At 50.2% G+C, this 12,171-nt stretch overlaps 1 protein-coding gene across 4 annotated transcripts in view; it reads right to left on the bottom strand.

Moving 5' to 3' along the window:
- The window catches only part of CIITA (class II major histocompatibility complex transactivator), a 45,799-nt gene extending 36,849 nt beyond the window's left edge, over nucleotides 1-8,950 (bottom strand). For 2 of the 4 annotated variants that reach the window (XM_044233370.1, XM_044233371.1), the window contains exon 1: nucleotides 8,607-8,950. In XM_044233370.1, the coding sequence (XP_044089305.1) occupies nucleotides 8,607-8,889 (283 nt within the window). In that variant the 5' untranslated portion in view covers nucleotides 8,890-8,950. Of the gene's footprint in view, nucleotides 1-415; nucleotides 733-8,606 lie in introns of those variants that run through there. The other 2 variants (XM_044233372.1, XM_044233373.1) reach the window with 1 other exon arrangement.
- Between the last annotated feature and the right edge of the window lie 3,221 nt (nucleotides 8,951-12,171).

Raw genomic sequence — 12,171 nt, 5'->3', positions numbered from 1 at the left:
ACACCCAGGACTCCGGCTTTGATTTTCCTGCTTCTCCCGGGGAATGGGGTGAGGGCTGGCAGGGATCCTGTCCTTCAAGGGCACCCCTCTGTGTTTACCTGGTAGGGAGAGGACCTGTGGTTGGCTGAGCTGAGCCATCAACACTGAGCGCGAACGACACGCCTCCTGCAAGTTGGCCCTCTAGAACCCTTCAGCGCTGATAAAGTGCTCTCACGTGCGGGGCACCTGGGCCAATCTGAATGTCCCTCAAGTAGAAAGAAATAATCAACCACCTCACTTTTCCCAACAGCCCCGACAGGACAAGGACCCCTCTCTCTGCCCCGACCCCCCAGTTCAGAGATGGTGGGGCCAGCGGAGACCTTACCCTAAATAAAGAAGCCTTCTCAGACCCTGACTTCCTTCACCCCCCTTTTACCTTGGGGCTCTGGCAGGTAAGACCCCGCAGGGCGTGGAGCCAAACAACGCATGGTGTGGGAGACCCTGTGGGGCAGTGGCTTCGGGAGCCTGGCAGCTCCCCCTGGGGCCCTCAGCCTGTCCAACGATGCCTCTGAATGCCTAGTTCAGGAGCAGACCGCTTCATCTCCAGCTTATCCACCTGTATGAGTCAGGAGCCCACCAAGACTAAGCCAGCATGCAAAGGAAGCAAGCAAGGGACCAAGAGAAAATTCCCCCCTCTGTGAAGTGGCATCAAGCCATTGCATTTCTCTGTCTAAAACTCTCTAATTTGCCCACACTCCCTTAAACCCTCCCCGTGCCTTTTATGGTAATTTCAGTTCCTTGTTGTGGACCAAATGGGGTAACCACAGAAGATTGAGAGTTGTCTCTTCTAGAGGGACCTTTGACAAAATGACATTCTGAAATCATGGTGACCCCAGTGGAGCCTCACTAGTACCAACTGCCAATTCCTGCCATCTTCTGCACTACAGGGCCAGGATCTGAGCCCCTCAGATACCTCAAAACTAGCTGGGCCCGCCAGCTGGGGTCCAGCAGGTTTTCAAGATTCCATTTTCCTCCACCACCTCCACACCAAACTGCCGGGAATTGCCCCAGTGATTACGTGTGGTCCACTCGTGATTTTTATTCCAAGACATTGGACCAGAATGTGAATGCCACATAAAACAATGTTATCCCAGATGCGGTCTACTTACAGCTAGATGGTTTGGGGTGACCCACAGGGGAAAGTTAGTGCCTCTGCAGGTCTCTACCCATGCTCCTGATGGCATCTGGGGGAAAGTGTTTGTCAAGCTAATAGGTCTTTAACACCTCTTGGAATGCAGGGTACATCCCTGTTTCCCAGAAAGCCGTCCCTAGCTACAAGCCTTCAGCAGACAACAGTATTTGACTTGTCTTGTGTAAACACTGCCCTGCCTTCCCGTTTCACAGTGCACTTCAGTGGGTGGCATACCTTTCACTTATGATGGGCATAAACGTCCTTGGAAAATAAAGTTGAGTAAAAAAAAAAAAAAAAGTGAGTGTTTTGAAAAACCACCTGTCGAGTAAATAGTAGTACAGAAGTCATGAGCTGGTCTGGAAGTGAATGAAGTTTGGGAAGCCGTGACGAGGTCCTCCTGCATGTATTTTTACTGAAAGAGCACTGGGTTGGGAATCTGAAGAGCTGGCATCAAGCCCCTGCTCTTACTAGCAGGTGCATGACCTTGGACCCCTCACTTCCCTTGTGTGGACCTCAGTTTCCCCACCTACGAAATAAAGATAATGGTGCCTATCTTTGTAACGTGGTTATTTTGAAACAGTCCCTGCTTTTAGAAGGCCCAGGGAGGAAGTAGGCAGACACATGGGAAATGCTGATAGTCAATTTGAAACACAGTCTTGCCTTGGGAGGCTAATACAACAAGACAAGACAAATATTAGAAATCTCAAGAAATCTCATCTTCCCATGACCTGGTGCCAAGGGAGAGGCACCTGCCCGCTCACTTGTCTCAAGCCCCTTATGAGAGGCCCTTCCTGTCCTCGGAGGAAGCCAGTTCTGACGGCCACGACCGAGGTAGTTCTGAATCGGGTTCATGGCAGGACAGAGTTGGCAATGAGAGTGACTCAGACTGGGGTGCACCTGCCTGGGTGCACTAGGTCTGACCTCATCTTTGCCACCTGGTCTTTCCACATCCTCACTGACCCCCAACCCGCTGTCGTCCCCCAGACCCATACTCAAGACCCAAACCTGACCATGCATGTGTCAAGCAGGTCTCCGAGCTGGGTGCTGACATGTACAAGGCTGCCTGTTTGGCAGATGCCAGAAGCTGTGGATAAGGACAAGGAGGACCCCACCCCCCACCCCGTAGAGACACCGAGGAGGAGCCATTGGGGTGCCCAGCCAGGAGCTGATGGGGTCTGAATTTCAGCAGGGGCAGCGGAAACAAAGAGATGAAGACTGGGCAGGCTAGCATTATAGCAGAACTAGAATGCCAAGCCTCCTGCATGGGCAGGGCAAGGAGCAGGGCAGAGGGGCTGAGCTGAGCGCAGGATTTGTCCCTATGAAAGCATCCTGCCTTCCTCGCGCTGGTGGTCCTCTTTGAAACTCCCTCCGAGATGTGATCATTCTCCCGAGCGAGCCCGGGCTGCTTTGAATATAATCAATTCCCTCCTGATTAGGGAGCTCTCTCCATGCGGCTCCTCAAGCCAGCCTGGCCCTGAGCACGGAAATTTCTTTGCCTGCAGTCAGGATCCAGCAGGACAAAGATCACTGGTTACCAGGAGAAGCATTGAGCAAGTTGCCAGGTGGGGTCCTCTGTGAAGTCCCAAGGGAAGGACATGGAGGAAACTTCTCTTCGGAGTAAGCTTATCATCCCCCGCTGTGGTGTCCCCAAATAGACCAGCTCGCCCTACGTGGCTACCTCTGCTCGTGCAAGGCTGAGCTCCTGCCTTCTCCCTGTCGGGCTCTATTTTAGCCATCATTCAAGGTCAAGGCCTGAGTTTTTGCTTTCAGCACCCTTCCACATAACATCAATCTTGGGCTTTACTCATTTTTAGAAAACTTGTTGCTTTGTACTTGGCAATGCATGGGTGAACTTCCCATTTCAGAAGTAGAGACTGTGCTGCCTCAGATTAGATCATGAGATTGCTACTGTCTGGGACCCAGTGATTTCTTTTCTTCCTTAAAAGTCACACTACTCCCAAGATTTTTTGAATGAAAGAACCCAAGTTTGGGCACCTGGGTGGCTCAGTGGGTTAAGCCACTGCCTTCGGCTCGGGTCATGATCTCAGGGTCCTGGGATCGAGTCCCGCATCGGGCTCTCTGCTCAGCAGGGAGCCTGCTTCCTCCTCTCTCTCTGCCTGCCTCTCTGCCTACTTGTGATCTCTCTCTGTCAAATAAATAAATAAAATCTTAAAAAAAAAAAAAAAGAAAGAAAGAACCCAAGTTTGGATTAGCACAATCAAGGCAGGCTCAGGTTCCCAATGGTGAAGGGTCAGCTCTTCCTTAGGTTGTAACTACCTTTTCTTATGCTTTTGGGTGACCATCATGATGATCCCTAGTGGGGGCTAAGACAATGATTAAGGAGGAGGGAAGAAGTGTAAGAAAGGAAGGGAAAGAGGTGAGTAGAGATGTAGGTGACTAGATACAATAAAACTGGTATGTATCCAAATGAGTCCCATAGGAAGGTGCCTGAGAACGCAGACCTAGAAGTCAGCGAAGACAGGAGCAAATGAGTTGGTAGGGAGGCAGGTATATAAATTGATACATAAAACTATAATTGGCTAGATAGATTGATTGGTAAATGTGTGTAAGTGGAAAACATATAAGATGATGGGTTGAGGGGCGCCCGGGTGGTTCAGTGGGTTAAAGCCTCTGCCTTCGGCTCGGGTCATGATCCCAGGATCCTGGGATCAAGCCCCACATCGGGCTCTCTGCTCCTCAGAGAGCCTGCTTCCTCCTCTCTGCCTGCCTGCCTCTCTGCCTACTTGTGATCTCTGTCAAATAAATAAATAAAATCTTAAAAAAAAAAGATGATGGGTTGATAAGTAGATATTGGTAGGTGGATAAGTAGATCAGGTAAGTTTGAAGGCAGGCAGCTAAGTGGCTGGGCAGGTGCCTAGAGAGAGGAATGGATCCTAAGGAAGGACACCGGTAAGCTGCTTAAGGTAACAACAGAGAACAGAAACCGGCTCTGGTTGGGTCAGGTGCCCGGCTTGGAGCCAAGCAGAGAATGGAACAGGACACACTGGTAAGCCTGGGAAAACCCATGGGGAAGTGCCAACTTCTGGGTGCAAGTGCTTTTCCTTCTGCGGCTCCTGGGGGTGACGATGAAGTGGGTCTGGCTGGCGGGGAAGCCATCCAAGGTGAATGGATGACAGTCTTTCCCTCCAGCATGTCTCCTTCCAGGAGGCAGAGTAGGATCCCTCCAGATCGGAGCAGGAACAGGTCTTGGGAAGAGAAAGAGGCAGGTGGGAAGGCACAGAACCTCTCCTGTCTGAGTTCCAGGCTCCTGGGCTAAGTGCCAAATGAGGAAGGAAGACAGAGGAAATGTTTGGCAGTGTGAGGCACGTCCCTTCCTCTCCAATAAATCAGGCAACATCTTAGAGGGAGACTTTGTTCTATGGTTCCTACAACAGAGTCCTTGTGGCCAAATAAAACACATCACAAAAACCTAAAGTGGCCAAATAATGAGAGAGAGCCAAAGCAAACAATAAAATAAAACATCCCAGGGACTGGGAGGTGGGGAGATTCCTACGGCTTCTGAGAACCGATGCCCAAAGGCACCACCGGGCAAACTCTCCATTAGACCCAAGCCGGCTGTCACGTTGGGGATGTAGCTGCCCAAACACCAGCCCTGACATCGATGAGTCAGAATCCATTCTCTCCTTGCTGGACATGCAAGTACCCTACATTAGATAATGGTCACTGGGTACCATTGTCGCCGCCATTTTACAGATGTGGAAAACTGAGGCCCAGAGATGTTCCAGAAAGAGCTCATAGCCACAGTCCTTGGAATTAGGCAGCTATGACCGGCACTCAGGCAGTCTGAGGGCAGAGACCATGTACTAGCCCAATGGTGGGGGTCCATTGATGCGCTTCTCAGATATACACAGCACCCAAGCCCTCAGCATTGTGTTTTGAATGGAGTAGTTGTCAAGATATTCTGTGCGGCCCCTCAGTGAGACTGTAGACACAATTGTTTTCTCTGCACCTCAAACCCCTGGTTTATTCTTCCTTGTCCAATTCTCCCTGCTGTGACCTCTATCCAAGGCCAAGCACTGCCTTAGATAGTTTCCAGCTACCATCTCACTTAATTTAACCCTCACTCTAGCACTGAGGGCTTTATATCACCACGCCTATGCACAAGATGAAGAAACAGAGGGTCAGAGTGGTCCCGTCACAAGGCTGAGGTCACATGGTTTGTAAGAAGCAGAGTGTGGCCTCTCACCCAGAGCTCTCCAGCATCCAGCCTGGTCCTTCTCCATCACTGTCAACATCGCTGCCTCTTCTCTGTCCCCAGACTGCCTGACATGCACTGCCACCCACTGTCACCAAAGAGTGCCCTGAGTGTTTTTGCTTTGATTCCCCAGGGAAGCTGCCGGGTTGTGTCAGGACAAAGATCTGGACTCTTAGGCCTGCCCCCATCCCCCAAGGTTGCCTGGGGTTGGATGCACCCATGATGCCTCAGGTAGCAGAGTCGAACCTGCAGGGTCGCAGCCCCAGATGTAGGCTTTCTGCACAACCACACCAAGGCACCATGGTAGTCAAAGGTGACTTCCTAATCAGTTTGAAGTTTCAGGCCTAGTTTCAGTTTGAAGATAGTTAACCTGTTTTGGCTAGATTTACGGTATCCCTTGGGTTGTTTAGAAGAAGCAGCCAAGCAGAAGGTGCAGCAGTAGCTCTGGCCTCGGGACACCCAATAGTCCCCTTCGCAGGCCATCTCTTAACCTCTCTGTGCCTCAGCTTGCCATTCTGTAAAGTGAAAATAATGGTGGTACCTGAGCCATCCATCCACCCAGTCATCCCTCCCTCCCTCCCTCCCTCTCTCCATCCATGCAACCATCCAACATTCAACAATCGCATCACACACCTACCCAGCACCAGGCACCGTGCTAGGCATCTGGGATACGATATGATCAAAATACAGATCCCTGCCCACGTGAAGCCTATTTCCTAGTGGGAGAGCAGACAACAAACGACAAACATAATACAAAAGTAAAGTATATAGATGGTGAAAACGTCAGTCTAGGGGGTGGGCTCAGAATGTGGATGGGGACCTGCAATTCTTTTTTTTATGTTTTTAGGATTTTATTTATTTACTTGTCAGAGAGAGAGAGAACACAAGCAGGGGAAGTGACAGGTAGAGGGAGAAGGAGGCTCCCTACTGAGCAAGGAGCCCAATGCAGGACTCGATCCCAGGACCCTGGGACCAGACCGGAGCTGAAGGCAGATGCTTAACTGACTGAGCCCTCCCACACGTGGGGACCGCAGTTCTAAAGGGGATGCTCAGGGTAGGCCTTGCTGAGAAGGTGAAATCTGAGCAAAGAGCTAAGTAGGAAGGCCAAGAGACTATCTGGAGAAGAATGTTCTAGGTAGTAGGAAGAGCACATGCCAAGGTCCTGTGGTAGAGAGCGTGCCGGGCCTGTCCCAGGGCTAGTGGGGTTGCCAGTGTGGCTGGAGGAGATGAGCAGAAGTAGGGGATGAGAGACAGACAGTCCCTCTGTGATAAGCCTTGTGAGCCACTGTCTGGATTTGGCTTCTTCTCTGAGCGATGGGGAGCCAGTGCAGGGTTTAGAGCAGTGAAGAGTGAAGATCACTAAGGGCTGTGGAGAGAGTTACAAAACCTTCACAGGGTGATTTCCTCTTCTGAACCCCCATTGAAACCAGAGTCAGGGCCCTTTCTTTACAGAGCACAATGCCCTTCCCCTACTCCCTCTTCCCCTAAGAAGGCTGCTCCCCTGTCCTCTATCATAGCGGCACACCTTGTAGCCCTGTCAGGTTTGGGGGGGCTGAGCTGGAGGACAGGAAGAGAGGGTGGGGGGGGCGCCTTGCTCTTCTCTGTCTTCCACTCCGCTGTAGACCACGTCACTGAGCCCAGTTCCCTTTCTAGAGTCACATGGGCGCAGACACAAAAATATGACATCCCTAGGGAGGAAACTGAGTTAAATAACAGGAACCAGCAGACGGGGGGGGGGTCTTGAGGTGTCAGGCAGCCTCCCCCTAAAGGAGCAAGGAGCGTGCCCTTTGTAGGGAAGAAGAGCAGAGTTGACTTCCCCCCCCCACTGCCCCTTGCCATCCCAGAGTGGCTTCTCCACCCCAAGTCAAGACCACACAGGCTGCCTGTACCCGCATGAAGAAATCAGGGAGGTCATTCAGGTGGGACAGGGGGAGAGTAAGAGACACGTCCAAGAAACCAACAGACACCATCTGGGCGAGAACTTAACCACGAGGAAAACCAACCCTTCGTAAATCCACATCTGGGCAGAAGAGTAGGAGAAACGTATACACCGCCCCCCCACCCCAGTAACCCAATCAAGACCATCAGAAGGCTTTCGCTCCTCAAAGCCAGCTTGGGGATAAAGTTTGTCTGCCTTCAAATCCAGCTTCCACCACCTCCCACCTGGGGACCCGTGATGGGGTCACCTTGGGTGGGGGCCGCATCTGGGTTTCCCTCATTCGGTTAGAACTGAGGGCTTAGTTGGGACCAGGCACGCGGCCAATACTTAATCAACGTGAATCATCGCGATCTTCTCCCACTTCGAGTAACTCCGAAACCATAAGGGTCCCGTGAATGCTTAGAATCTGCGGCGATCTGTCATAAAATTGGGAAAGCCCAGATCTGGGTGGAGCAGGAGGCAGAACAGACCTGCCTCTTTAGGAAGAACGTTGTTGGCAACGGAGCGAGAACCTCTGCAACAGGTAAGGAAGACCTACACGGTCTGCGGGGCCAGGGGCGTGGGTGGGGGCACCTTGATGAGGGCTTATTTTTCCGATGGAAGATGTGTCAAGTGTCGTCAGTGCCCTAAAAGTAAGACACTCTTCCTCTCTTTTCTCTGAACAGGTTCCTGTTCTCGGTCTCTGTCTCCCTCCTTCTCTCTCTTCTGTCTCACCCTTTCGATTTCTGTCTCTCACTGATGCACAGGTGTACACGCACACACATGTGCACACGCATACACGGGCACACACACCACAGACCCACAGAGTATCCTCTGTTCTCCAGCTTCCTGGCTTGTCCGATCTTCTGGCACCTGGTTTCTCCGTGTTCAACCCCACCAAGTGCCTGAAGCCGTCTTCCCCACTGGACCGTGAGCCCCTGACAGACAGGAGTGCATCTGTAGCCTCCAGCCGGTCCCCAGCACAGTGCCTGACACATCAAGGCCACTCAGAGTGTAAATCAAGCAGCCGTTGGTTTGCATTCCTCTGGGATGGTCTTTTCTTACGCAGAGTGGGAAAGGTACTGTGGAGGCTCCAGGATACCCAGGATCACAGACGGGGTCCTCGGAGCACTTGCTGCTCCCGCCAGCTTCTCAGAGGCCCTGACTCCTGCCCACCTCTACCTTTGCATCTGGGGATACGGATGAGCATAAGGACCCTCCTTTCAGAGAGGAGGAAAAACCCATCCAGGCACTGCCTACGGCCAATCACTGCTACTTGGGCGAAGGGGGAACTGACTTACCACCGTGGTCCTTGGAGCCAGGGTCCCTCTCGGCCACCGGGAGCTGCCACCCACTCCACGCCCACCTTGAGAGGGCCAAGTCTGGGTCTCCTCTCTCCAGCAGGGTCAAGGAGATCTTCCTGGCCAGGGCCTCGCCATCAGGTTCACGGAGCAGGGCACAGTGGTACTCCCGGGACAGGAGCTCCTTCTCCAGCATGTGGTCCAGGAGGGCTTGCACCTGACTCGGCCGACGGCCGGACATCAGCATCTGGACCCGCGTCAGGATGCTCTGGAAGTGGTTCATGGCAGGGCTCGGAGGCAGGCCAGCCACCTCAGCCAAAGCCTAGGATCTCTGCTTGCGCAGCCTGCAGCATCCAAAACATGAAGTGAAAAACAGGATGAGGGAAACTCTGCAGTTGGGTGCCGTTAATTCCTGCTTGGGCAGGTTTCCTCATTTGTGTCGTAGGCTGGGGTTCCTGATGTCTGGTTGGAAATGGGTGCTCGGGCGCGTTGGGACCCCACCACTATTGGCTGGGACCGGCCACGTGCCTGGGTCAGAGCAGCCCCAGCCTGCACATTTCCATTTGATCCAGCCTGGTATTCTCTAAACGGGATGTGAACTTGCCTCTCTGGGAACTTACCCCAGTGATGGTCCTTTTCAGAAGTTTTATCACCGCCAGAAGGTAGTCGGGACGTAGAGGTTAAAGAGTTGGCTTGGGAGCCAGTCTGCCGGGGTTGAAATCCCAGCACTGCTTCCTAATTATATGAACTTGAGCAACTTGCTCAAACTCTTCCCAGCCCCCATTCCTGCACCTGAAAAGGTTGGGTGATGGTCCTCGTCCTCAACGCCCAGTTAGACGGAGTGATGATCACAGGCCTGACCTCAGAGAGTCGTTGGAAGAATTAAATGAGATAATGTCTGCAGAGCACCTAGCATGTTATCTACAGCATGACAATCGTTCAAGAAAGATGAACCATTATTATTATTATTATTATTACTATTGGTCATGCACACGGCTGTCATCTTGGGCTTACCCTCACTAAACCTCAGTCCCCTCCTTAGCAAAAATCTCCCAGGGAAAGTTATCCACCCTCATTAAGTTTACCTGAGGATTAAAAAAGATAATGCATTGAATTGAATGAGTGAATTGAATTGAATGAATGAATTGAATATTGAAAGGGCTTAGCGCTAGACCTAGTAAGCACTGACTGTATACAAATAACTATCTCGGATTTCATAATGCACAAAACAGAGGCTTTGTGTGGGAGACAGTCTATTTGAGGATTCTATTCAGGAATTTCCCAATCCAGGGGAGCCTGGGCAATGCAGTCCCTTGGGCATCTGATTCTTGGTTTCCTCTCCATTCATGGTCTTAGGATCGTGAGATCTGGCCCGGAACTGGGCTCCGTGCTCAGTGTGGAGTCTGCTTGAGATTCTGTATTTCCCTCCTTCAGTCCCTCCCACTCATGCTCTCTCTCTCTCTCTAATAAATAAATGATTCTTTTAAAAAAAGTTCCCAACCCATTTTTTTTTTTTTTTGGTCATAACTGATTATTTTCTCTTATCATTTTGAAACACATCGATGATCTCATTTCCTAGCCTGGCCTCAGCTCTACCATCTCTCAGATGGGCCCATTTGCTTTTTCATTTAAGTGAGACAAATATGGATCTCAACTTTAGTATACCCAAGTAGCTCCTTTCTGAGCGACTCTACCACAGATAACAACTAACAACTCTGGGGCGGGGGGGGGGCACAAAAAACAAAAGACCAAAAAAAAAACCAACTACCTAAAGGCACAGAAGAGTGACCAGAGCTGGCAGATACTAGAAGGGAATCAACACAGGAAAGATAAGAATACCTCCAGTGGGGTGCCTGGGTGGCTCAGTGCGTTAAGCCGCTGCCTTCGGCTCAGGTCATGATCTCAGGGTCCTGGGATCGAGTTCCGCATCGGGCTCTCTGCTCAGCAGGGAGCCTGCTTCCCTCTCTCTCTCTGCCTGCCTCTCCATCTACTTGTGATTTCTCTCTGTCAAATAAATAAATAAAATCTTAAAAAAAAAAAAAAAAAGAATACCTCCAGTGAGTTTCAGCTAGAGGTTTTAGCCTGAAGGCAAGACTCCATTATGCTGTGCAGGACAACAAAAACTCTTAAAAGGTGCAAAGTTTAGCTGCCCTAAACAACCAGAGGACAGAATCCAGGCTAAGGATAGCTGCTGGAAAGTGGGTGTAGAAATTCCAGAAGCAGGGGAGGGAGACGTTGTTTCCCATTCTGTGTAGAAACTGCCCAGATACCTAGCTGACTTCTGAACCATGTACACATTCACAGTCAGACTCCAAACAGCTCAGCTAAGGCTAAAGGAACTGAATTGAGATTTGAATCAGTTCAGATTTGAACTGATTTGAATCAGTTCAGATTCAAATCTGAGGAGGGAGGAGAAGACTGCATTTGATTCCAGCCAAGTTAGGAGCCCGCTAAATCAAACACAAAAAATTGACACGGTTCAGATTATACCGATCCAGAGTGCTTGCAACAAATGGATGTGCCGTATACATCCAAAATTCCTTGACCAGAAAGACAACAGGGACCCATTTTCAAGAGAAAAAGACAATGGAAACTGACCTCTAGATGACCCAGATGTAGAAACTGGAAGACAAGGATTTTTAAAGCAGTGACTCTAACTATGAATGAAAAAGACATAAAGGGGGGCTCCCAGCTGGCTCACTTGGTGGAGCATGTGATTCTTGATCCTGGGGTGGCGAGTTCAAGCCCCTTGTTGGGGGTAGAGTTGACTTAAAACAATAAAATCTTTTTTTAAGAAAAAAGAATCATTTCATGGGTGGGCATTTCGGCAAAGAAGACATCCAAATGGCCAACAGACATGTGAAACAGTGCTCTACATCACTCACATCATGGAAATACAAATCAAAACCATAATGAGATACCACCTCACACCAGTAAGAGTAGCTAAAATGAGTAAGTCAGGAAATGACAGATGCTGGCGAGGATGTGGAGAAAGGGGAACCCTCCCACACTGTTGGTGGGAATGCAAGCTGGGGCAGATACTCTGGAAAACAGCATGGAGCTTCCTCAAAACGTTGAAAATAGAGCTATCCTGTGACCTAGAAATTGCACTACTGGGTATTTACCCTAAAGATACAAATGTAGTGATCCAAAGGGGCATGTGCACCTCAATGTTTATAGCAGCAATGTCCACAATAGCCAAACTATGTAAAGAGCCTACATGTCCATCAACAGATGAATGGATAAAGAAGATGTGGTATATATATATACACCACAGAATATTACTCAGCCATAAAAAAAATGAAATCTTGCTATCTGCAATGATGTAATGGAACTAGAGGGCATTATGCTGAGCGAACTAAGTCAATCAGAGAAAGACAATTATCATATGATCTCACTAGAATGTGAAATTTGAGAAACAAGGCAAAGAATCATAGGGGAAGAGAGGAAAAAAATGAAACAAGATGAAACCAGGGAGGGAGACAAAGTATAAGAGACTCTTGGTCTCAGGAAACAGACTGAGGGTTGCTGGAGGGGAGGGGTATGGGAGGGAGCGCGTGGCTGG

The sequence above is a fragment of the Neovison vison genome, chromosome 14, assembly GCF_020171115.1.
Source record: "Neovison vison isolate M4711 chromosome 14, ASM_NN_V1, whole genome shotgun sequence".
Taxonomy (NCBI): domain Eukaryota; kingdom Metazoa; phylum Chordata; class Mammalia; order Carnivora; family Mustelidae; genus Neogale; species Neogale vison.
This window is presented reverse-complemented; position numbering and strand designations above follow the sequence as displayed.